Genomic DNA, 27,790 nt, shown 5'->3' on the forward strand with positions numbered 1-27,790 from the left:
TATTGACAAACAGCTGATTAGTGCGAGAGCAACCTCCTGCTCGTTTGGTTCTGTCATTGAGTCCTGGTGCTTTGTTCACTAAAACAACCCACAAGTACCATCCAATTTATTTCATGATGTATACGAAAAAGTTGAAAAAAACAGAAAATTGTGCTGTTATATAGCATATGTGCGAGTTTGTTGGTGAGTTTCCACGAGACAATTGAATGGTAAGTTGGGAGCAATATCATTGTTTTGCATGTTATAAAATTAGGTGCTGCCATTTTGTCTGATTTTAAATTGTTTGGCTTTGTTTATGTTTCATACGGGCCTTTTACATTAATAATAATTATTAAAAATGTATAAGGGACAACATGTCATATATAAACTATACATACACGAACGATGTCCTAAATTATTGTTAATAATATTGTGCAAATTAGTTAATTAAACTCAATAATGACTAATTCGTCCGTAAATTATCGGTATAAAGGCATTTTCGTACTTATTTTTCTTCACATCTGTTACGATCTGTTCCACATGGCAGGTAAAGAGATGAAAAGTAGGTTTTAGTGAAAGCCGCTACGATTCTAATATCTGACCGTTGTTTTTCGTTCATTTCAGTTTTATTTCTCTTGTGCAATTTACAAAACGTTATTTAATTGCTAAATAATTTCGATTCGATATATCTTGACCTGTCGAAAAATGGTTGTGGTGAATATTTGATATTTTCGAAAGTTTAATTAATAACTCATGAATCGCCTACATTGACTGTATGTTGTAGATTAGATAAATAGCAGTTGGTTATTAAAGGCCGATAATGTCGAAGCTGTTTACCCAAATAATAATATTTTGTTTAATTTGACAGTTGCCACCGAACCACAAAATATTGAGAAACCTCTGTATTTTCTGCATCGAACCTAATCATAGCACATTTAAATTTCTTACGGGAATAATAAAATTTTAATTTTTTTGAGGGTTGCCGCTGAATCCCAATTTTTTTTTGTTTTATTTGAATTCGTATTTTATTATCTAACTAGCCATAGTCCACTTTTTTTGGTTATAGAAATTGTTTCAATATGTGTCATCTGAAAATAATCAAATGTGTTGTCCACGCTGTGATAATCCTTGATTAAATGAAGGTGATTTTTGTTTTTATTTTAACGTTCTTTATTATCAAACAATATTGTTGAAGTCCATTTAAGTTTCCCCATTGTTTTTATCCGAGTATTTTAAGATCACCTCAGGTTAAAGTATCGATGACCCTTCAGTAGGTGTTTGAAAAAGTATTCCATGTTGTTTCAGATGGAGTTTTATTTTAGGTACCGCTCTGTTTTTTTTTTGCGTTTTTCATAGATTGAAATAGTTCGATCAATAAATGTCTTATATTTACTATCAATCATACGTCAAAAATTGAAAATTTTAAAATGCATTGCTTTGTTTTCGTTGGATGTCTAAATAACTGTACAAGTGATTAAACGTTTTTCCATATTAACATAAAACATTATTATACAAAACAGTTAATGATTATATTAATATAGAATATTTAGAAGGAAATATTGAAAGGAGGCGAGATATAGATATTAATTTTACTGTATTATTTAAGATATCTGGAGAAAATTAAAGTTCTAGGAAAATATTTATGATTTCAAAATAACTCATTGTAAATTAGAATTCAAATTACAACTGACTTTGATATAAAGTTGGTTGTAATTATAAACTATTAACATAAAAGTAATACTATAAAACAATAATTACTGTAATATATTTATAATCAATTGTTTAAATATTATAGAAAAAGACATATTTTTCAATATTAATTTGGGTTATTTTAAAAATTTCAGAAGACATCTTTATATATAAATTAAATAAAGTTTTGATCAAAGATTATCGAGATGTCTATTTTGCTTTATCGCATGCTTATTATAATTTATTTGGTACGTATCAGAACATATACCGAGACAAAAACGTGAGTGTACGAAAATGCCATGGCCTACTTCAACGATAATTTCACCGTCAGCAACAAAAGAGAGCGGAAAAAATAACCAGGTGCCAAAACGCCGAAAATTATTTCGACTTCAAGATTTAGACGGATACATTGGCACACGGATGTTTATAGCACGTGTCTACCTGTCTTATTCCGTCCATTGTACCGTCCTTGGAACATGACACACACCCAGGCAGGTCGAAATCACGACGGTGCGGTGATGGACCCGGGGCTTTAACCTGATGGGGGAAGGTCATCACACCGATCTGCCAATGTAAACAACCCAGACGGTGGCTGGGTGAGGACGTTCACTCGGCGGGGGTGACGGGGTCACGGGACGGACGAAAGGGTGCGGATAATTTCGGATTGCAAGCTCGCGAAGCAGCAGATGAGTTTTTGCTGGGAGTTGATGGCGAGTGTTGGCTGTAAATGGGTACACGACTGACTGTTGCGGCAACCTCTTTGTGGTTTCCTGCTGTGTATTCTACTGAGCCGTTTGTAATTGATTGTTTCCACGGTCATTATATTTATATAGTATATCCACAGCTGCAGTAAACTCATGTCATCTCAATCTATGACGTCAAAAGGTCGCGGTGTTGCCGCATTTAGCTTTGACATTTTACGCATTTTAGTTTATTTTAAGCCTTGATATATTACAACATTCTAACATTCTATTAATAAATTAATACAATAAAAATGTTATAATATATAGTTATCGAAGGACTTAAACTATAGTCAGTTAAACAGCTACAATAGTTTGTAGGTTAAAGAATTTCCCAGACATTTGACAACCGAACGACTTTTGCTCTGCCGGCATTCTGCAAATTCACTATATTAGGATTGGAGTTGGCAGTTGGTCGGCCAGGTCCAATGAAGATGGTATTACAGTCTATTCAAAGTTTTTTTTATGTATGCGTCATGGAAGTTTGTGACGTCAAAACATTGCAATGTTGCCACATCATCTCTGAGTTTTAGTTCAGTTTGGCTTTGATATACAACAAAATTCTAATCTAAATAAAATAATTGAACAAAAATGTTATCAAATATAATTTATTTTAACATCATACCACATCTAATACATATATTATCGAGGAACTTAAAACTACAATTAAGAATATAGGTATAATAGTTTGTAGGTTAGAGATTACAGCCTTTGTTGATGCTATTGTTGGGATTTTTTCCACCAGTGTGCTACGATATGGTGCACTCTCCAAAATAATAACTGACGGTTTCTCCAGGTTTTTTAACAACTGATTCTCAAACCATAACAAAAACAGGTTATGCTTCATTTCTCCATGGTAGTCGCCCTTGGATTTGGAGAATAACACTAATTCTGCACCAGGAATAAAACCATTCTTATTCCCTGGATGAATAATAATATATCTTCAATTAATTATTAATAATAAACAAATACTAATTAAATGCTGTTGTAACTTTTAACTTTTTCCGTTAATTTTTTGTTGTCTTTGTACTTTTTTCGTTACTGTTTTGCCAAGAGTGCCCCAATGAACCATTTTGGAATATCCAAGTTTCATTAAGATACACAAATAGTTTATTTTCCTTGGTCTTATTGTATGCCTTTAAAAATTGAATTCTTTTTATGGCAATGTCTGGAAGTTCCTTTAGACCTCTTCGAGGGTTATCTTTACAGCATTTAAATCCTATGCCCTGTAAGAGTATATGAAGGGAATGTCTTCATCTTTCAAAAAGCTGCACGTCCCTAACTCTTTTATGTATACTTTCCAAACTAACAATTTTCTCTGAAATAATAGTATCAAATTATGTTTATATCGATAAAATAGTTTGTGTACTCACTATCAATATCATCAAGTTTTCTTAGTTGAATCTAACGTGTGCAATACTGGTGCATGCCGAGGTGGTCCCATTGGAACCAAATCAGGCTCTTCTGGGGGAAAAGGGGAACGCGCTAAATCGAGGGAAACGCGCAAGTTTCAAAGGCACGTACACAGTTTTCACATATTTATTGAGTAAATAACTAACACCAAAAAGAGAAAAATGAAATATTTTTAATAAAAAATTAAACCGACTTCAAAATATAAATAAGGAATTCACTAAAAATTAAGAAATAATCAAACTTAGATTTTTAACACAAAAAAATTGTTTTAAAATAAAATATGTACATAATAATCGGTGTAATAACTAAATAAAAATAAACAAAACCTCTCTACTACAAGTATTTTATATTCTATTATATACACACAATTAAGCTTAATACCTACCTAAACCTGCTTTTCTATTTACAATTTTATTTTAACTACTACCAACTGACTACTTTGAAGTCGGTGCCGAGCCCAAACAATACAAAAATAATAATATAATTTTGTCACATATAGAAAAAAATTAAATTACCAACAAAACAGTCAGTTCGTAGTAGATAAAATAATATTGTAAATCGGTAAATAGGTTTAGCTAGATATTAAGCTAAATTGTGTATATGTAGTGGAGTATAGTTAAGTGTCACCATAAACTATGACAACGATTAAATATGACTTATTAAACAACCTAGGACTAAAGATGAAAACTAAGAACGATTTTTTCTCCATAAACTTTTAAGGACCATTATTTTTATTATCCTAAAATGTACCTGTCATCCGGCCCGAAAAATCTTCGATTTTCGGCAAATGACAAAGGAAACAAGTACAACTGAAAAAGAGCCAACAATTTTCGTTTTTGTAACGGTTGTCTCTAATTACGCAGCTGCAAACGACGGCATTGAAAAGCCATTTCATTTAAAACTACCTGACGGTGTCTATATTTTTCCCTCGTTGGCCTGGCACCACACAGACCGAACACAAAAGATCTCGGTGGCTTTTTCGAAACGGGAATTTTGAGCGAGTACGAGAAACCACAGGACTGGTGTTTCGTAGAATTAGTTGAGGTTTACGGACTGGACCTCGTTCAATATTAGATCAGGATTCAAGAAACTGTCGCTTATACTTTGACAAGAGTTTAATTCCCAAGAATATGGAGTAACAACATAACAAGTATTCTCCCGCGGCGTTTTAAGGCTGAGACAAACACTTTACCTCAGTAGTATTCCCCATCAATGTTATCTTTATGAATTTCAAGCCCATATTTTGTGACTGCTTTTTGTCTGCTTGAAGTATTGAGATATAAAGGGTCATTCGATATCCATTAATTGCATAAAAAATATTTTCAAATAATTATGTAGGTATTTCTTGTAGAAGTGTTCCGGGCCGAACTGTGAATATTTATGATGGGATGTCAAAATTACCGCGTTTTCCTCGCATAATGCCGATCCCCAACCAACATGATATTCCCCGCATACTGGGGAATTCCCCACAAGGTGGCAACATTGCTCTCGGCTCTCAAAATGTAATTATCTTGATAGGAATTTTACCTCAAGAAGGGAAAAAGTCTTTTAAATAAAGTCCGAGAGTTTTCACATCCACGCGTCCTTTTCTATATACGGCTTGTTGTTTGTCACAGTTGTGGTTAGAAGTCACTTTAGGTTAACTTTTTATTTACATTTTATTGAGGTAATATAATTATTTCATAGGCAAAATTAGCGGCAGACATTGACACAGACACAAAATAACTGATTAGATCAAGTGCGCATGTGCAGTTCTAGCCAATCGAAACTTGTGTCGTCTCACTGACTGACAATTTCGAAAAATAGGGGATTTCGATATCTGCCGAACGGGAGTATTATTTCAATAAGGTCACACCTCCTGGGGTCTGTGAAGGTCATCGTACCGAAGTCGCTTTTAATAATAGTACTTGGGCGCTAGCGGGAACGTCATTAATCATCGGCGAATGGATTGAATTCGGACGGACGTCGGTGATGAGTAAGAAACGTCGGGGAAAAAGAAGGCCATTGTCAGTCAGCACAGCTCTGTCGGGTCGGTTTACTGCCGTGCTTCGTTCGAGGAATATGATTTCTGGTTCTTAAGGCTTCTGTCAGAACGACCAAGACGATTGATGAGCCTTCGTTGATTTTGTTAAAGTAAATATTATTTCCAATTACACATCATATGAATTGATGACGTCAAAACTTCGCAATGTTGCCGTATAAACTCTGAGTTTTAGTTCATTTTGGTTTTGACATACAATAAAATACTAATCTAAATAAAATAATTAAACAAAAATCAATGTTAATCAAATATAATTTATTTTAACATTATAGTACATCTAATACATACATTATGGAAGGACTTAAAACTACAATTAATTATACAGTTATAATAGCATTGGACTCTTTTCCACGCCACCGAAGAGTTAGACTTCTAGGCGCGTTTTGTTATGTAGTGGCATGGAGACCTAATTCACAATAGTGTCCAAGTAAAGTATGTTACTTTCATTAGAGAGCATATTATCTTTTACGCTTAGCTATTGATTCCTTCGTTACAGTGTTTCCTTGTGGTTATTTACATCACTGTATTTCTCCTTAGTTTGTTCTGTTACTACTTGTACTACTGTACTACTGTGTACATTTTCCTTGATAAAAATTAGATTTTATAACTGCATTATCCTTGATGCATTTTTTCCATAACTACAAAACAGTTAGTATTCTTTCTGTCCTCACACATTTTAAGCAAATTCTTGAATCAACATTTGAAATAGCGTTGGGAACTATCGACTGAAAACATTCGAAACAGTCGATAGTCAAAAAACTAACTACTATAGAAATTACTGTTTTCAGTCAAATGCACGGTTCGACTGTTTTTTTTTCAATTCGTGATGTCAGACGAAGATGTACCAATCCTTTCCTGCATAAATTGTGAGAGAGGAAAGGACGGAGATAATTGTTTAGGGTATAGGGTTAGTTAATTTTATATGTGGTTATATTTTCCAACCGTAGTATAAGCGATACGGAGATGCACATATTCCTTCATGTACTAACTTTAAAAAATAATAGGAAAAAAATAATTACTGAATACTATTAACATACAATTTATAATTTAATTTTAAACGAAGTAGAATTACTTTTATGTTTAAATGTTCTGTGGATCAGTGGAATGGAATTTCTCTATGGAATAGAATAATACCCCACAAATGTTTTATCGTATTTTAATGCGTTAATTGCTATTTTTAAATAATATACTATAATAAATATGGACAATACAATAGAACTTAAACAAAACCTAAAAACTAACTATATACAATAACCATAAATACTAAATAAAAATTAAACATATATTTAATCATAGAAAAAAAGTAATCCATGACATAATTAAAGATGATCTGAATGAAATGATGTAAATGCTTTATTTATTATTGAACGGAAATATTTTTTAACAATAATCGAGAGAGTAATGGAAATATTACCTATTATTGCCATAAAAACAGTCAAAATATTTTACTATTTATCATTCCCAATTTTAATCTTTTGACCCATTTATTATTACATTAACAATCTTGAAAAATATGGTTCCAAAATGCTGCTATATTAATATACAATATATTGTTGTTTACAACTACCAAAAAAATCATAAAACTACATATTACGTATGGACGACAGTTTATCGTATCAGTTTTGATTACGTATGACGCTAGGACGACAGAGCCAGAACGTTAAAAATCAGTCAAATGAAACAAGTAGAACCAAAAATAGTAACTAAAAGTGTACGACTGAAACAGTCGATAGTAAATAGTAACAAAATTAGTTGGACCTAAAATAGCGACTGAAACAGTCGATAGTAAAAAGTGGTCAATTACTAAACAGTCGATAGTCAATTTCAGTCGATAGTTCCCAACACTAATTTGAAAGATCACACACTCCACTGATAGCTTGTTTTAATGGCTGTCTGAAATATAATACAAGTATAGACGATTTGCCATGATATACTTCAGAATATTCATCGTCTTGTTTTATTGTAATTTGTTATATTTATGTCTTTCTATGTATGTTTCTCAGAACTTTGAGAATATATACCAATTGTTAACACTGTTTATGAAACTCGAACTCTATGTTTCCTCAGGCATTTCTGGAATAAGAACAGCCTTAATAGTTATACCAGGCAAACATCATTATATCCACATGTGGTTTACATGAAGAGGCTTTCTCTAACCTTATTTATTTTAAAAATAACCTGATAGAACCTGATGAATTTATTTCTTTAAAAAATTTGAATAAAAGATCACCATTACATAATCTATTAGTCATTGATGTCCAGAGAGCAATTTTCGCTAAATTAAAGAACAACGTGCGTCTAGACGGGGAAATTACTCTAATAATTTGAATGAATCAACAGCCTACCAAGTAAAAAAATGTGTTCGAAAATTTTTATCAGAATAAATCTAGGAGAAATATTAGAATGTACAGAAAAATGTAGAGGTTTCAGTGAGAATTTGGAAGATTTCGTTTAATTTTGTCAATTATTGTTATCCATCTTTTCAATTATTCATTCCAAGTACTGTGCATCGTCATATTAAGCGTTTCAATTAAAATTGGGTCCGGTGAAAGTTCGTGCCATTTTTTTTCAATAGAGGGCGTTAGTTACCAATAATTCTGGGAATTTTTGCTGCTATTGTGTTTTTTAACATTATTATTATTATTATTACTAACTACTAATTTCTGATTGAAATTCCCCTTTAACCATATGAGTTTATGCATTTTTAAAGATTTTATAACCGTATTTGTAATTATCATAGAAAACGTAAGCGAGCTGGCACAATAATGATAGTGATATAGAATTTCGTCAGCTTATTGATTTTAGGATAATAATTGTTTGCTGTTTTTAATAACAGCTCAATTGAAAAGTCCCCGGCCTACTATAGTAAAACAAACTTTTTTTGGCAAAATTAGTTTTTTGTTCAACATAATTCCCTTCAAGGGTGATACATTGATTATAGCGACCGTCCAACTTTCGGATACCATTTTTCTAGTACAATTTGTCCTTTACTTCAAAATAGACCCCAGTTTTGGCGATCACCCCTTCATTCGACGAAAATTTCGACATCTGAGAACAGGAAATTGTCGCTGGGGGCCAGATCTGGAGAATACACTGGATGAGGAAGCAATTCGAAGGATTTTACTTTCGAATTCATGGATTTTACTTACTATTTTCAGTTGCTAGTTTTTTTTACCATCGACTGTTTCTACTATTTTCTCATCGTTAGTTTTGTGTTAAATAATTACAATACAGCTTACAATACCGCTTGACCATCGTCTAAAATCATACTTTTTTATTAAAATGATTTTTTAATCATAAAAGTAAGATTATCATAGCCAGAGTGCTTCGGTTAAATTACGGTTCCTGCGTCTAGACGTCCAGACGGATAAGCGTTATCTTTTTTACTCCGTTTTCTCGCCCGGTGGAACGAACCGAACGGCCGATGTCTGCAGGTACACTCTCGTAACGCGATCGCCGTCTATTGTCTTCTCCTGCGGCTTCGCCGCGTTCTCTGATGTCGTTCGCCACTTGCGTATATATACGGTGCGTACGTTTCGGCATCTAAAAATAATCCGACGGCATTTTCTGTCTTAATAAAATCGGTGTTATTCTCCTCCTGCGACGCAGTTGTCAAAACGTTGAACACGTCTGGGATCCTGATTAATTTATGTTAATGATGACTTAACCTTCGTGTGACGCTACCGGGGTCCTCGCGAAAGTATACTAGGCAGTTTTCGGATTTTTACTACAGACACAACAAAGTGTATTTGCTCTTTGTTAAATGTCGATGCTATATTAACACATGGGTTGAAAAGTCCTGGGCGTAACAAAGATAACACGGTTTTTTAACACCAACACACTGTAACATTTCAACACCAATTTTTTAGAAGGATTTATCTTTTGCCTCAAAATAGGCCTCAGTTTCAGCAATAACCTCTTCATTCGAGCGAAATTTCTTATCGGTGACCATTTTTTGAGGTCTGTGAACGGCCAGTAGTCGCTGGGAGCCAAACCTGGCGAATGCGATGGATGTGGGAACAATTCGAAATTCAATTCATGTAATTTTGCCATTGTCTTGATGAAACAAAATTTTTTTGTTTGCCATATAGGGTCGTTTCATTACAATTTCAGCCTTCAAACGCTCTAATGACGCTATATAATATTTGCTGTTGGTGGTATTTCCTTGATCAAGGTTCATCAATTGCTGTCCATTCAGATAACGATCGTTTTGATTCCGGAGTGAAGTAACATATCGACGCAAATTCCACTTTTTTACGTTTAAACATGGTCAAACACTGCTCAGAATCATCAACGCGTTCTTGTTTTTCGCCAACAGTGGCAAACCACTTTGAAAAGAACTTTCTCATAGTCACATGCTCATGCAATATAAAACCAACACGTTCTTACGACGATATCTAACTCACGCAACTTCACTTTTCGATCATTCAAAACGATTTAACATTTTTCACACTATTGCTTCGTTTAAACGGTGTTTTTTCTATCAAGAAACAGTGTAAAATTAAAACACGAAATTGTTTTTGATTCATTGTTTTGAAAATAACAAAAGTAGTGTTACTCTTAGCACAATAACTCACAATTTTATGAGTAGAATGTCATGAAATTTTTACAGCTTTCCTTTGAAGGTTAGTACTAACTAAAAAAGCGATGAAGCCAATAAAACTAGCGCCATATATGTATTGTGTTACTGTTTAGTATGTTTATTTACACCATCCTAAGTTATTAAGAGTCTTAATCTTCACTATTTTGTACACAGTAACAGTCACAGTCACATTTTGACAGTAATAGTTCAAACCTTATATCATAATCTATCTTAAACTACATACCATAACTCCTGATGTTTTTTTACCATCTTGTAATTATATTATGGCAATTTTATATCTGTTTTTTGTTGCATCATTTTATATCTGTTTTTTGTTGCATCATTTTATATCTGTTTTGTCTGATTCTGAAACGAATTTACAAATTGCGGCAGGCAAAACATTAAGTATCTTGATGACGTATGAACAAAAACACTTTGAGTAGACTATAGAACAAGTGCATAGACTCGTTCATAGACAAAATAAATATAGACTGTAGAATTGTGATTTGGCGCTTAGAACAGGACATTCTATACAAAGGACGCGGAGAAACACAAATGTTTTTGTGTATAAATAAAATTTTGGTATATATAAAAAACACTAGGCGTAGCCCTGATTGGGCTCTGAAATTTTTCTAATTTCTTTGTTCTAATATAGCCTATAGTGTTTCTATTCTTATTCTGTCAATTGTCTGTTCCAAATCAATAAGAGCTATAACAGTTTTTTCAGGTTAAATTTTGTCTACTATTTGGCTTATGTTAAATATATGGTCCTGTTTATTTCTTTTAATCGACTCTGGATTCTGTTACCGACTTTTCTATTACTGATTTAAACGATTTTCTAACAATTCGCCGGTATATCTTCACGACAGTGCACAAAAATTAATCTCTCCATAATTATTACAGTTTGTGGTAGTGTCCTTTGGTTGATTTCAAGTAGGTGCGTATTTTTTTTCTAATTGAAATTCATCTCTGAGCGATAACAATGTATATAATCGTCACCATTAAAAAATCATCAAGTAGGCCGGATGGCAATTAATTGAAATCTAGTTCCAACTAACCACGCGACGGACTTTTATCTCGAAACGTTTTTTAGATATGAACGAGACAATATGCGACAATATCGTCGATAAAACGACGTTCTGCGACCAAGAATAACATCGATTAGGTAACATATAGATACTGCGAGGCGTTTTTTCTCTCGTGGTGTTGCGTTTTACGACGTGGCGGACGTCGTATTGCGTCGAAACCGTTATGCGAAAAGTCACTTGCTTTATTTCCAGTATGGCTGGAGGACGACCTTAATTTCTTCCAGTAATGAATGAAGAATGTCTGGTACAGGGTGGGCAATTTGTTTTTTTGTCATTTCGAAGCTTCGTTCGGGGGAATTGATGTTGTGGACTTCATACGATACGATACAGAATTGTGATTTGGCGCTTAGAACAGGACATTCTATACAAAGGACGCGGAGAAACACAAATGTTTTTGTGTATAAATAAAATTTTGGTATATATAAAAAACACTAGGCGTAGCCCTGATTGGGCTTTGAAATTTTTCTAATTTCTTTGTTCTAATATAGCCTATAGTGTTTCTATTCTTATTCTGTCATTTGTCTGTTCCAAATCAATAAGAGCTATAACAGTTTTTTCAGGTTAAATTTTGTCTACTATTTGGCTTATGTTAAATATATGGACCTGTTTATTTCTTTTAATCGACTCTGGATTCTGTTACCGACTTTTCTATTACTGATTTAAACGATTTTCTAACAATTCGCCGGTATATCTTCACGACAGTGCACAAAAATTAATCTCTCCATAATTATTACAGTTTGTGGTAGTGCCCTTCGGTTAATTTCAAGTAGGTGCGTATTTTTTTTCTAATCGAAATTCATGTCTGAGCGATAACAATGTATATAATCGTCACCATTAAAAAATCATCAAGTAGGCCGGATGGCAATTAATTGAAATCTAGTTCCAACTAACCACGCGACGGACTTTTATCTCGAAACGTTTTTTAGATATGAACGAGACAATATGCGACAATATCGTCGATAAAACGACGTTCTGCGACCAAGAATAACATCGATTAGGTAACATATAGATACTGCGAGGCGTTTTTTCTCTCGTGGTGTTGCGTTTTACGACGTGGCGGACGTCGTATTGCGTCGAAACCGTTATGCGAAAAGTCACCTGCTTTATTTCCAGTATGGCTGGAGGACGACCTTAATTTCTTCCAGTAATGAATGAAGAATGTCTGGTACAGGGTGGGCAATTTGTTTTTTTGTCATTTCGAAGCTTCGTTCGGGGGAATTGATGTTGTGGACTTCATACGATACGATACAGAATTGTGATTTGGCGCTTAGAACAGGACATTCTATACAAAGGACGCGGAGAAACACAAATGTTTTTGTGTATAAATAAAATTTTGGTATATATAAAAAACACTAGGCGTAGCCCTGATTGGGCTTTGAAATTTTTCTAATTTCTTTGTTCTAATATAGCCTATAGTGTTTCTATTCTTATTCTGTCATTTGTCTGTTCCAAATCAATAAGAGCTATAACAGTTTTTTCAGGTTAAATTTTGTCTACTATTTGGCTTATGTTAAATATATGGTCCTGTTTATTTCTTTTAATCGACTCTGGATTCTGTTACCGACTTTTCTATTACTGATTTAAACGATTTTCTAACAATTCGCCGGTATATCTTCACGACAGTGCACAAAAATTAATCTCTCCATAATTATTACAGTTTGTGGTAGTGCCCTTCGGTTAATTTCAAGTAGGTGCGTATTTTTTTTCTAATCGAAATTCATGTCTGAGCGATAACAATGTATATAATCGTCACCATTAAAAAATCATCAAGTAGGCCGGATGGCAATTAATTGAAATCTAGTTCCAACTAACCACGCGACGGACTTTTATCTCGAAACGTTTTTTAGATATGAACGAGACAATATGCGACAATATCGTCGATAAAACGACGTTCTGCGACCAAGAATAACATCGATTAGGTAACATATAGATACTGCGAGGCGTTTTTTCTCTCGTGGTGTTGCGTTTTACGACGTGGCGGACGTCGTATTGCGTCGAAACCGTTATGCGAAAAGTCACCTGCTTTATTTCCAGTATGGCTGGAGGACGACCTTAATTTCTTCCAGTAATGAATGAAGAATGTCTGGTACAGGGTGGGCAATTTGTTTTTTTTGTCATTTCGAAGCTTCGTTCGGGGGAATTGATGTTGTGGACTTCATACGATACAGTGCTTGGTTTAAACGTATCAGTTTTGATTTATGGTGAACGATGTATGGGTATTTTTTTAGAAAATCAAATATCAATTAAATCAAAACGGAACTAGGTTTATTATACGAGGGCGGTTTGATGTTTTTTTTTAATGTATTTTTGTACTCTTTCCAAATGTTAAGTTTTCTCAGTGCCCTCGAAACACCAAGTGTACCGGAAAGTAATTAATTTTTTTTTTCAAAAAAATACATAAGCTTTAAGACTATGGAAAATATATTTACTCAAAGTATTGGCCTATAAATTAGTTTTAATCTTTATAATATGATTATCAAACCAGGAAAACACCATAATATGTCACCTCCTACCGGACTATATAAGTTTGTTACTGATTGTCTCGAAAGTTTTTGGGAAATTGTGCATAAAAAATACTATTCAAAGTTATTTTGTACATACGTCATCAAAATTTGTGTCGTCAGAACGTCGCAATGTTGCCGCATCAACCCTGATTTTTAGCTTTGTTTGGTATTGACATACAACAAAATTCTAATCTAAATAAAATAATTGAACAAAAATGTTATCAAATATATTTTATTTTAATATTATAGTATATTAAAAAACCACAGTTAATTATACAGCCGCAATAACTTATAGGTAAGAGTTATAACCTCTTATCACTATTGCTTTCAAGAATTTTGCATACGTCTGACAACCGGACGACTTTGACAGGTTCATTTGTTTACGCGTTCGAACTAATCAGACAGCATTGTGTCATTAGCTTTTTATAACTAGAATAAAATTCGACGGAAAATATTGTCTGATTCTGAAACGAATTTACAATTGGCGGCAGGCAATACATTAAATATCTTGATGACGTATGTACAAAAACACTTTGAATAGACTATAGAACAAGTGCATAGACTCGTTCATAGACAAAATAAATATAGACTTAGAAGGCAAAATATTTTGTTTGTCTGCATTCTAGGGCATATCCCTGGCTTTTGATAATGTATGACACATAGGGTTGCAGGTTAAATTAAATAAACGCCTCATCTCTCATTTTCAGTTACTAAAATCTTAGCTAACAGACATTTTACTATAAAACAAGATGATGAATATGACGATAATATTATCAAAGGACCTTCAAACATACCTGAAACCGGAAAGAAGAATCCAATCGTGGGGTACTGTTAGCGAATCTAATATATCCATCATTCAACGGTTCCAAAACAAAATGTTGCGTGTCATTATCGGTACTAATGTCTTTATGAAGTGATACCACTCGATAGGATTTTAGAATAAGATTAACTAATTAAAATAATATTTTACACAAGATCACTGAATAAATTAATTTTCTACGTGCCATGTATATAATATAATCATAAGAAATGCTTGTTCTCCCCTGGAAAAATTGTTGGACTACGAAGAGTAATAGTTAAAAAAAAAACAAATCTTCATATAAACTATAAAGTCCTCCCTTAGTTGAAATGCTCACAGTATCAACTACCTTACGTACATTCATGCTCCGATCATCCAATATCGTGCTATGAATTTCATTTCATCGACTATTTCTGTCTCTTGGAACGACTCAGTAAACCGCTTCTTAACCAATGAAATTTACGATGAGAAGATACTTTACGCTTTTGTTAATACCGAAGTACAAGTAACAATATATCAATAAAAAAACAGCATGAGAATGTCTGGTTACATCTTGCAAATCCTTAAAAATCTACATGGAAATACGAAATCGTATTCACCAAACACTGCCCATTCTCATTTTCCGTTTTCTACAAGTAAGTTCAACTCTCGGATTACCTCAAAAAACGAGATACAGAATCCGTAAAGGCCTGAAAGATTGAAGGTAGACTAATACAGTTACAAAATAAGCCCTCAAAACATCATGACCCGGTTATTGAGTGAGAGGGAAGCCTTCAGTTAAATTTTTAAAATACGCTTCACACCCAAAAAATAAGGTGTGACGTTCTATTAACTGTACATTATCCAGTATAAATCGTCCCGCATTTATTATCTGATACGTATCGCTTATGAAAACGAAACGAAAATCAATTAAATCCATGTCATGATATCCAAAAGAGAGAAAAAAATCGAGGTGGGTGAACAATCGCGAACGGTAGCCGCCGATGCGGTCGTTCGAAATAGGAACGGAAAACGCAAGAAAGAGACAAAGGAACGGTGGATTTTGAAGTAACCACCGCGGCACACGTGTGTTCGTTTTAAACCAGAAAACCTTGAGCTTTTACGCCTCGCAATCTTTGTAGTCCGGTCGGTTTGGTGCCGAAATCGCAATCGCGTCTGTTCGATCGCCACGTGCACGTGGTAATTGGGTCACCTCTAAGGAAGAGTCTAATTCTGGAGAATCCTATCATGCTCAAAAGGATTTAAATTTACAAAGTAGCCAGTTCTGTCAAATCATACGTGCATTTAAGAGTATAATATAGAGTAAATTATGTTGAATTCAAAAATTACAACATCTTGAGAAATGTACAAGAATAAATAAACTATAAACAACAAAGTTCTTAACCTTACTATGGTCAAATCCAAAATGACTACTGTAGTTCGTTGGATTCTATCTCTCGATAGCTTGTAAATGGCAACATCGCCACACATTTATTATTTGCAACTAATAATACAATAGCATTAATATAATCTTTAGTATTTATTAGCATTCTGGTAGAATTTGAAAAAGTTCAAATTAAATTTTGCAGTGTTATCGGTTCTTGCCAATTGTATGTAAAAAGTAGGCGAAAAATTATTTTCGTTCTTTTTTTAAACATGAAAAACATTGATTTAACTTTTGCCGCTTTTCTGGTAAAATAGTAACTCCGTTGGTATATATCTTCTGAGATTCTTCTGAATTTTAGTCTGAAGTCTTTTTTTAAGCCGGCTTTACATCAAACAGTTTTGTAGAGAACGAAATAAATGGTAGTCAGCTGGGCTATACGGTGGATGACTTATCTTAAAATGTTGATGTAATAAAAGCATAATAATAGATTAGAAAAGTATATTTAAATTATTTATTTTTAAATATTATTAAATGTAGATACATTTCTATTAGAAATCTTACTTTCTAAAGTGTATAATATTATAATTAATACCAGCATATTTCTATTGCCACGTATAAAATATTATAATAAAATCATATTGCACTTGCAAAATTATATTTATAATATAATATATATAACCCTCAGCCTCATGAACTTTTATTTATTTGTATTAATTGTAAGTATTTATACTTAACAGAAAGTGAAATAAAACTTAACGTTGACGTATGATCAGTTTTTCCAGAAACAAAAACATTGCGCTTAGATAACATGTTCTAAAGCAGGTTATTACGGTCACATGCGGTAGTCATTTGGCAACACACGACTTTTGTTTTATATTTGCTTATTTTCAATCCAAGGTCTGTCCATTATAGTGTTTCCTAAATCATAGTGTTCAAACGACGAACAAAATATTTTTAGTTTTTTTTAACAATTTAGTATTCGATAAAAATGTGCATTACGTACCTAATACATTATTTAATTTCTAACTATATAATTAAATATTAATTTCGGAATTGTCAGGGAGCAAGCCTAAAATATATTATAAAATATGGTAGCGGGTGTTTTTCTTCACTTCAACCTACCGTTCATTTTAAAATTCATATTAACCGTACTAATAATAACTCCTGTCAAAATGATATCGACTCAGCTGGCTTGGAAATCAGCTGAAACCTCCAACGAACCCGACCAATCGCCGCGCTCCCCTCCATTGACGTCAACGGTACGGCCGATGGTGGGGCGCGCTAATCAGCTGTTAGAAGCTCGTTGCACGGCTCAATGTTGCCAGTTTGTGACGAAGTTCCGACATTGTACGGTCGACAGCCAAATAAACGTGACTTTTTGTACGATTTTCAACTAATAAATGAACATATCAAGTCAGTTTCCCGTCGCTAATGAATTATGTAATTTAAGGTGCATTATGGTGTGGCCGATGTTTGACTTTTCCTTTTTGTTGCAGTTTATATACGCTCGGACAGTGTGAGATGGCAGAAGGGCTGATACAGGGTGAGTCCAAATATTGTTCAGTAATCAACGTTCACGTCCTTGTCAGGTCGAATCGCGTTGAGGGAACAAGACCTTGGAACTAATGACGTAGAATAACAAGAACGGCCCTTTTTTGGACGCGATGTTGCCTATGTTCTCATAGTCGACACCACGGCAATTTAAATTTGACCCACTTAACATTTATTTATATTCTTATCGCAAACCTTTTTTGTTTTGCTCGAGATTCCGTACACTGACACATTTCAGCGATTGCAAAACCGTTCGAATGGAGAGAAAGTCTTTTGTGGGTCCGATTTTTGTTCTCCCCTCTTACCCGCCGTTAATTTTTTTCGCTTTCGGTGGTGTATAGGTAGTTTTTGTAAATTTCTTGGTCGTCAATTCGATCAAGGTGGTACACCTTCATACCACATTGTATTGTTGTAACTATTTTAAAAATATTACTTGTTTGAAAAAATATTGTTTGATATTGTATTCTTTTATCAAACATTTAAATAAAGATGATAAAAATGATAAAAAGTTACTAAAAAAATACTCGTAAAACGCGAATTACTTATTCACTTATCTAATATTTATGAATGTCACTGGCTTGGACTCCCTTGTACAAGACAACCAAATAAGTGCAACGATGATAGCCTTCTATATGTACATTTTTAAAATAACATTAATCATTGATTAAACATTATTACGTAGAACTACCAGCTGAAATAATAATCACTAATAACCAAGTCAGGCTATTGTAGCATGAGTGTGGTTATTATCAAAATCTTTCTTGGAACCTAGGAATCCATTTAGTGATTTTGGTTTTACGCCACTCCTGTCTCTAAAGACGAAAATGTTTATCAGTTAAGATCATCATAATATCCTCAAATCCGTTTTATGACCATTAAATCAAATTATTTTGACTGTAACATTTCCCGTTTACTATTGCCTCATATACACAGTTAAATGTGTGTACATATTGATTACACAAACTCCTATGGTTTGGTTGTTTTTAATTTTATTTCATCAGCTGGACATAATAGATGATATTATACCCTTGTTTTCAGGTATGGCGGATGCGCGATATAATTTCAGCGCATTCACGATTTTTCAGGAAATCTGAAAAAGCTCTTTACGCAAATGTACAGGCAAAAATTTATAGTAGGACCACGTATGGTGTTCTATTTAATTTTTTTCATCACTGGAATATAATAAAATATAAGTGTAACATTTCAGAGCGCCTGCACCATATTTCAAAGATCCGAAGAGAGTTATGAATAATATTCATTTAACCCTTATTATTGTAGAACCTATTTTATAGTGTGGTTTGGGTCTTTTTAACTTTCTTTCATAAGCACAAACAACAAAATAAATATTATTTGGAAATATGGCGAATGCGTCATATAGTCCTGCGCATTCACCATAGTTCTAAAAAATTAAAATAAGTTAGCTACATATACATTTAGCTTTCAAGCATATTCTTATTGCAAAGCCTGGTGTAGTCTTGTTCTCTCTCCTTATATTCATCACAGGTTTTAATAATATAAGTATGCAATATTTTAGGCGTATTCACCATACTTCAAAAATCGGAATAGAATTTCAGGGCAGTTTTATGTCATGAGTGTGCCACGATAAAACGATATAAATATACTTATTTGTAAATATGGTGGATGCGTCACATACTTTCAAATGTATTTACCCTGTGAGAGCTGAGAATAATGATATATTTTATTTTATAGATGCATAGCGCCACGTTAAATCAAGAAATCAGTATCATTCCAAATGACGTCGAGGTATTGTCCGCTGTTGCCACGCTGGTAACGGAGGGACGAATCCCCGGACCATCCGACGAAGACGTTCCCAAATCGAAACACTTCCACGAGGGCCCCCACTGTCCTTTCCCCAAGAAGGGTCAAGTGATTCATCAGTGCAATCGTAAATCGCTTTTGGTGAGTATTAACGACGTGCACGTCACCGACCACTTGTTAAAATATAAACTGTTTCAGTGTCAGAAGTACAAAGCTACGAAGGAGACAGTTTCGAAATTGACCAAAACTTCTGTACCACTCTGCGTCGAAGTATTCCTGACTTGTCCCTGTAATAAAACGGGGGGAATAGAAGTATCCGATTTTGACGACATTTTTCTTTTGGAACAGTGGAATTTTAGCATTAACGATAAAAAGTGAGTCGTCATCCATTATTTCGTGTAACATTAGAATAAGGAATCGATTCTTATCAATGCCTATGTTTTGTCAGTCAAAATAAATTTAGTCCCAATCAGTATTAAAATATTCACAAACTAGAAACATTTTGCACAGAAAATACAGTATAAATTCGTCAATCTAAAGATTCCTAATGTATAATAATCAATATCAACATTATAAATATTGATTGATTATTATTGGACCCTACACTAAATTATTCAAACAATTAAAACCTGATTTTTTTATACTAATTTCGATAGGATATAAGGTATCTATTAGATGTTACAAGGTAAGAAGCAAGTTAAATATGTTTACTAGATACACTACCCAGTTGGTTGTAAAAATGGAATGTGTTTTTAAATTTGAATATTGATAAGATTACATCATTGATGGTGTAAATATATAATAATTTCTCTGATACTAATCAAGGATACAAATATTATCTATTTCCATAAAGTTCTATTCAAATATCTTACAATGCTTTTTATTATCAAGCTAACAAGATAGCTTGTTTATTTGTTATTTTTGTTTTAGTGAAATATTTAAAATTATATACAAATAACAAAAGAACACTTTTTAAAATGTATAACATCGTTGGCTTATGTTATTTTGTCATCTTCATGATTTGTTGAACATCTGGCTCTTTTGCAAACAATAACCTAAACCAAATATAGGTCAAAAAGTGGCAAATTTCTAAATATGTTATATGATCAGATGGTACCAGTTCACGAGTATTTTGAGAGGGATTATGGATAAATATTATTCACTTGTGGTTCACCAAAAACAATGTTATGTTATGACAGAGTAAAAAAGGCCTTTTTTAGTTCAAGACATTTTAAAGGAGGGTATGTGATTGTTGTCTAGCTTGGACAATTTATAGTTTTAGTAATTTTTCCGTTAGTTTGCCTTTGATAACCTGAATAGTACTGTTTTTAACCAAATTTCTATGATATACCCTGTATATGATGGTTTCCCAAGTTTTGATGACTCCAAATACTAATGGTCTACTGCTGAGAAATCAAGCTATTGTTAAATCTAACTTTGGTGGCCTTATACCCTGAACTGCGATGCTTCTGCCAGGAATCTACGGATTAGGAGTATTTTTCAAAGCATGGTTGTTTCCTAATTGTAATAGTTTATAGCTAATGGTCTTTGAGCACCTTCAAACCACATTTTGTGATCTTACAGTTTCAGCTGTGATATTTTTGCCTAAATTCCACTTTACTGTACCAAAGAAATGCTTTTGAGCAACTGCGGAACCATGAATGAAAGCAATGCCAATCCAACATCAGAATTTCTTATTTTGTTGATAAGTAATTTGATTCCGGTTAATTGAATGAATTCAAAATCTTATGAAAAAACTTATATAATTAAATATAGTAATGTAATTGAATAATTTTACTACAAATATTATAATGATTTTTCTTTTTCAGAGATATCCCTAATATACCTTTCAATTTCCACCAATTGGTCAGCGCCGTCCGTTCTCAGTTGTATTTCTCTCAGCTGACCGCCTGGCTAGTCACCCAGGACCAAACGGAACCTCGCATAACCGGGGACAATCTACGTTACCGTCTGACCACGCCGGACCACCTGGAAGCGCCGCCAAAGTTCGGTCTGACCGCCTCCCGACATGACTTTCCCGTGGCGGACCTCGGAGACGGCAGGTCGCTGAACGCGTTCTTTTTCAGCGCCCCCAGGAGCCCTGCCGTGCCCGACATCAGTTGCGCGCAGTGCAGGAATACGAAGGCGACGACGGTCATGGAGGAGAACTCGTCGAGCCTGGTGGACGACCGGATGTACAGCAGGTGTACGTTGAAGGGGAAGCATCGATGCGACGACGTGGAGGAAGGCGAGAATAACGGCCACGAGCCGGGTACCTGCGCGAACAACAAGCGGATATGCCAGTTGCACAAGAAGGAGCAGGGGGAACCGTCAGAGGACAGAGCCATGCTGGATCTCAAGTGGCCGACAGACAAGGGCCAGTTGTTGCTGGATGCGATCGAACGCAGCGGTCGTCATGACCATTCCCATTGTGATATGAATGAACGTGATATCTTTAGCGTTAAGGAGAAGATTAGTAGCATTAATGTACCTGTAAATAAACATTGTGATAACGAAGTGCCGGTGTCGAAGACCGGCGCTCGGAAGAGGATCAGCTTCGAGGGGGAGGACGACGCCGAGGGGAACAAGGTGGGCGGATCTCAGGCCTGCGACATACCGAGCGCGACGGAACAGGCCAAGTTCAGGAGGAATCTGGGAAACGCGGCGTCGATGGTGTTCCACTCGAGGACGGGCCTGCCGTTGACGAGCAGTCCGGCACCGGTGCGCAAAGGCCAGACCAGTTTCGATTTCGATTCCACTTTAAATTCCGTCTCTGCGATAAAAAGGTACATCAGAATTCATTCTAACAACTAACGTTGGGAACTATCGCGGATAGTAAAAAAACTAGCGACAGAAAATAGAAACTACTTGCGTTGGGGACTATCGACATGTACATTTCAACTATTTTTCTATTAACAGGCATCAAGGAATTCCTTCCCGTACTAATTTCAGAAAGAGATAATTGCTGTAATTTGTTGCCTTCCGAAATAATAGAGTTCCAAAATGCTGCTATATGAATGTACAATATATTGTTATTTACAATCATAGTGCAAACAAAACATAAAACCATATATTACATATGCAAGCATAAATTCGGCACATCATTTTCAAGGTCGTGACTAGAACGGCAAAGTCAGAATGTTAAGTCAGTCGAATGAAGTCAATTACTAAAATGTCGATAGTTCCCAACGCTACTAATAACTTACACCGTTTTCCGTAATATTTTAATTTTTTATAAAACTAAATAAATGACTTGTCTAGTAGGCTCATTATTAATAATTCACTGGAGTCTTTTTGAGTAGGCACGCTTTCCTACTAATTTAGCTGCATATTCTTGATAAAAAAACTTCCTTAAAAGTAGAATTCGATGCACACACACAAATGACAGTTTTTCCTCATGTGCAAAAATTTTCTATGGTATTGCATCTAACGGTTGATAAAACTTTTTGATGCCTGTAGATATTAGATGCAGAAAATCTTCCGATTTTTACTGCTGGAGCAGTAGTTCTGTTGGCTCGATTATTGAGTGACTTCCAAGGTTTCAGCGAGTTCCTTTTGAATTTCGTACGAAACTGCTTCGAACTTTATTATCATATCTTCAAGGTTGATATAGTTATGAAATTACATTGATTTTTGTAGAACGAGACGGTTAGGATGACACTTTAACATGGTAGCGTTTTAGTATTAGTTACGCCATCGTTTGTAAATATCTCATATTTACTAGTATACGTTATAGTTTGACAATAATTAAGAAAAAATCAAAAGTGTACTACAAAAAGTGATTAAATTAATCTGTCTGAACCAAGCCAACGATGGCATTTAATCAATGAAAATTTTCATTTTTTCACAGTATCATAAAAAATAAACCAACGGATGCCGTTGTTAGATATCTTAACGAGTTAAATTCAAAACCGAAAGCAATCAACCAACTGCTGGAGTTTCATCTTAATTCGTTTTTCTTTTCTGTAGTGCCCTGTTCTCTAACAGCTTCTCAACGGACGACGAGAGCGAAAGCGAAGGTAGCATCGTGTCGCCCTGCAGCCCCGAAATCTACATCGCCGCCAAGAAGAACCAATGCGCCGCCGTCTATAAACGCAAGGGACAGTCGTCCAGTTTGTTAGGTTGGTAATACACGTTAAGGGATATGCGGGTTTGGCACCGATACGACCCTATGTACGTACTTGATGATACTTTTGCTTTGCACTTATCAGTATACCAACATAACAACCGAAATATCTAACTATAAATATCAGCGAATTCAAAAAACAAAATAGATTCAATAAGATTCGCTATTTTAATAAACACTCTGTATATCTATATATAAATAGGATGCAATACAACAATACCCTAAAACTGAATTATATTGTAACTAGTAGACGCGTGAAAAAATATTCCATATTTTTTAAATTCAATTTCTGATCAATCATGAAATAATTATTGCTTCTAATCAGCTCTAATAAAAATATGAAGTTGATTCTAACACTGCTAAACTTTTTATAATCACCAAACTAAAGAGAAGATATTTTTTTCAATGAAGTCATTATGTTAAACACCAGGTTCATTAAAGATTTGGTTGAGTGACGTGATGATATGGCAAAAACAATGACCTTTGAACACTTGCCACTCAATCTTGAGCACAACTACACCACCAGTTGGAGGAATACTTAAATTATTGTAGACCAAATTAAGTGATTTTTGTCTAGAACCACTGTTTCTGTAAAGAGCCATTTCAATAAGGGTTAAAGTATCAAACACCATTTCTAAGTGTTTCTTCATCTAATTCAATTTTTATTTTTACTGAATTTCAAAAATCTCGGTTTTTGCGAAAATATGACGTTTTAGAACTTGAGAATTAATGTGAGACTCCATTTAGACATTAGAGCAATTAAATAAGATCTTGAAATGCATAAACATAGTCCTTGAGCTGAAAATATTAAGATAAATACTTCTCTCTATCTAGAAAGTTCCAACGGTGGATTATTTTTTCACGCTAATAGATTACATTAAACTAATAAACTTTATTTCCCGATATATACGAATTAAGAACGACGATCTGCTCATATTAAGTAAGATACACTCCAAAAAACATCGTTTTCCCCTAACTGGAGTCCTTTCTTGAATCCGCAGGTAGTTTTGAGGAGTCAGTGTTGAACGGTCGCTTGGAGCCGGTATCCACGGTACACGGTTTCACCGCAGAACTAGGAGCCAGCGGATCGTTCGTTCCCAAACATGTGTTCTTACCGGTTACCGTGTTTTTCTATAGTTTCGGCGACAACGATCAAGTATCGTCCCCATACTTGGTTTGTACACTGCCATTGTTCCGAGATACGCTAAAGTAACATAGCTTGGTGTTTGTTTTTAGGGTCACATCAACCTGGGCAAGAAGGGATACAACGTCCCCAAATCCGGGACCGTGCAGGTGACGTTGTTCAATCCGCTGGGCACGGTGGTGAAGATGTTCGTCATCATGTATGACTTGTCCGACATGCCGCCCAACTCTCAGACTTTTATCAGACAACGCACCTTGTACATGCCCACATCTTGTCAGGGGAACGGTTCAGAATGGGGCTCCAAGTGGCTTCGATATGTGATACATTTACGGTGTGTATTTTTGTAATATTATACATTACTTAAAGTTCTTTCATGTTTTACATATATATATTATCAAAATATTTCATATATATCTAGGTGGATTCGGCCAAGCTTAGCTTTAAATTCAGTATCTGACATTATCCTGTTGGGAAAAATTTCAAATTAAACTATTGGCTGGCTACTGTCCAAGTTCTGTTAGTGTAAATGGGATAAAGCAAGGCAATTTAAAAGCTATTCTCTAAAACATTAAACTAATAGCAACACCATACAATGTTTAATGTTGACGTCTAAAAAGAGTTAAAAAATTAGCACCCTAAACAAAATGAAATATGCCAATAGATGGTATCCATTTTCAGCTAAGAGCTCCTGAAACCGAATTTTGATGTTATGGTTTTATTACTGTTTATGAACACCGTCTGGCTATTGAATAATTCAAAAGAATGACGACCACCAATAGTGAGTAAGTTTCAGTATCATATTCTCGCAGAACAACGTTCTTTTATTACTCGAAAAAAGGTATGACGCATTCACAACGTGATATTTGATTATTATTAGTTCGCATTGGCGTAGAAATGAAGAAGCATCGTGAAAATGAGTACAAGAATGGTAAAAAGTTGTAGAAAATACTTTCATTGAACTTGTTGTCATCATTGAGTCACCATTTCTCTCTTTATCTTAAAACAAAATAGCTTAAGGTTAATTAAAACCATGTGTTTTTTACCTTGTACATTTCATAAATTTTAGACAAATCTTCTAAATCATTGATTCACTATAATTGTGTGATCCGATATCATTAAATTAATCATTTACATAAATTATTAACTCTTGATGAGAAATGCTGATTGTGTGTAATTTTCCAGGTTTATGAGCTCAAAATCGAATAAGATATACCTCCACAGCGACATTCGAATGATCGTATCCAAAAAGTCGGACATGGACACGGCCACCGCCCACGGCATCGACATGAGCTACGAGCTGCGCAGCTTCATCCATTCGCCGACCAATCCACGTTTTTCCCCACGGAAGTAACTAAGAGGCGCTTCGTGCAGAGCCTTCTTCTCGCATCGAGACCAAGACGAGACAACTGCTTCAGCTCTGAAATCGTCCGCCAAGTCAGCGCGTTTCTTCACCTACATGAAACGGTTGCTTCTCGGTTGTTTCGTACAAAATTACACTGCTGTCCAACTATAATGAGGTGATATCTGCACGACTGTTCAGAAATTTGAAATACATTCCTGATCAAACCGTAAACGTTTTCGCTCTCGACGTACTTTGACTTGACCTGAAGAAGCCGCAGCACAAGATGCAAATTTTTGAACAGCAGTGTATGTATTTTAATTTGTTGATTTATGTTAGTGTTATTTTTGTCTGGGCAGGAGTTATCTAATCTATATAAATATATTGAATATCTGACACAAATATATAATAAAAAATCTTGTTTAACATGGTATTTATTTAATAAAGTGTATCCAGAATATAGTATTTCACATTGAACCTTTTCAAGAGGGATCTCACCTGAAATAAAATATTACATTGTGGATACTCTTCAGATAATGTCTGGGGTGTTTCCAGAAGCTGTGAATTGTGACAAAAATAATCTTGCAAGACTAGGATCATAATTACTATATACCTCACTGGAAAGATAGATCTATGAATATTAAGAGTGGTAATTTTGATTAGTCTTGTGAGTTTTCTTAGAACTTTTCATTTTATTCAATACCTTACACACCAGACAGTACTGTTCCTCATAGAGGTATGTTTGGTAGATTACTATCTAAATGGGATAAGATCTAGTGTCTGTAGGAGTGTCTTTTAAACAGTTGCAAGTCACCCAAAGTAATTTCATTCGCATTTTTCTTAGAGGAATAGCTCATTTAACTGCCATTTTCAAATTGTAAATATTTTTTTATGATATGGAAAAAGGAAAAAAAAGTGAAACAAATAATACATATATATATATAATTTGGCAATTTTATTCGATAGTATAGTTTCATAAATTTAATATTAATTGATTGGGTTAAAGTTTTTTGAAAGGAGAATTGTTTTTTTTCTGTTTTCACTATATAAAGTTTTAAGCTCTATTATATGTATATAAACCAAAATGACATACTAATTTTTTATTAGATATTGAACAATAAATGTGTGTAAAATATTACCTTGAGAGTTTTTTTTTTCTAGTGCAGTATATTAATTACATTAGAAGCATTCAGGACTTTGTTGGATCTCCTGAAATAGTCGTTCCTCCACTAGCGGCACTAAGACTTTATCATCATCCAAATTGAAACTCAAATAAACAGGTTTCTCTAATTTCTTGGAAAGCCGGCTGGCAATATTATTTCCCACAAGTTCAGTTAAGTTACCCATTAATGTGGTACTGCACGGAGTATCGCTGAATCTTGTCTTCATCGCCATAACTATATTATCGCAGTTCATGACATCTTGATTGTTGACGAATATCATAACGCTGCTCTGCATCTTTATTACTTGGAAAATAATCTTTTTCTCCGATATAACATCGAAAAATGCGTGAAGTTTCGTTTCAGGCGGCACAAATTCGATTTTAGGATTAGTACTTTTAATTACCATGATTGCTGATTATAAAAACCATTCAACTTCAAGAAAAACGTCAGTTAATGTTTTTTTAATTACAATTTTTAGGGGTTAAGG

At 34.4% G+C, this 27,790-nt stretch overlaps 2 protein-coding genes across 4 annotated transcripts; one reads left to right on the forward strand and one right to left on the reverse strand.

Moving 5' to 3' along the window:
• On the forward strand, positions 1 to 27,278 carry atos (atos homolog atossa). 3 transcript variants are annotated; one of them, XR_013005401.1, is made up of 10 exons: positions 1 to 209; positions 17,698 to 17,744; positions 19,463 to 19,672; positions 19,730 to 19,905; positions 21,361 to 22,317; positions 23,501 to 23,652; positions 24,659 to 24,831; positions 24,894 to 25,132; positions 25,480 to 25,579; positions 25,984 to 26,598. XR_013005401.1 is itself a non-coding variant. In XM_076401656.1 (9 exons), exons 3-9 carry the CDS (start codon positions 19,463 to 19,465, stop codon positions 26,150 to 26,152), a joined length of 2,076 nt encoding a protein of 691 aa, XP_076257771.1. In that variant the 5' UTR covers positions 1 to 209; positions 17,698 to 17,744; the 3' UTR covers positions 26,153 to 27,278. The 3 variants fall into 3 exon arrangements, 2 of the variants coding, with proteins under 2 accessions (XP_076257771.1, XP_076257772.1); XM_076401656.1 differs by lacking the exon at positions 25,480 to 25,579 and having other exon boundaries at positions 25,984 to 27,278; XM_076401657.1 differs by lacking the exons at positions 1 to 209; positions 25,480 to 25,579 and adding an exon at positions 15,605 to 17,641 and having other exon boundaries at positions 25,984 to 27,278.
• Positions 27,075 to 27,790, reverse strand: LOC143194892 (proteasome assembly chaperone 4). Its single transcript, XM_076401672.1, has one exon. It carries the CDS (start codon positions 27,707 to 27,709, stop codon positions 27,320 to 27,322), a length of 390 nt encoding a protein of 129 aa, XP_076257787.1. The 5' UTR covers positions 27,710 to 27,790; the 3' UTR covers positions 27,075 to 27,319.

This window comes from Rhynchophorus ferrugineus, unplaced genomic scaffold (assembly GCF_030347505.1).
Source record: "Rhynchophorus ferrugineus isolate W39M unplaced genomic scaffold, kcgeb_rfMv2 rfM4, whole genome shotgun sequence".
Classification (NCBI taxonomy): Eukaryota; Metazoa; Arthropoda; class Insecta; order Coleoptera; family Curculionidae; genus Rhynchophorus; species Rhynchophorus ferrugineus.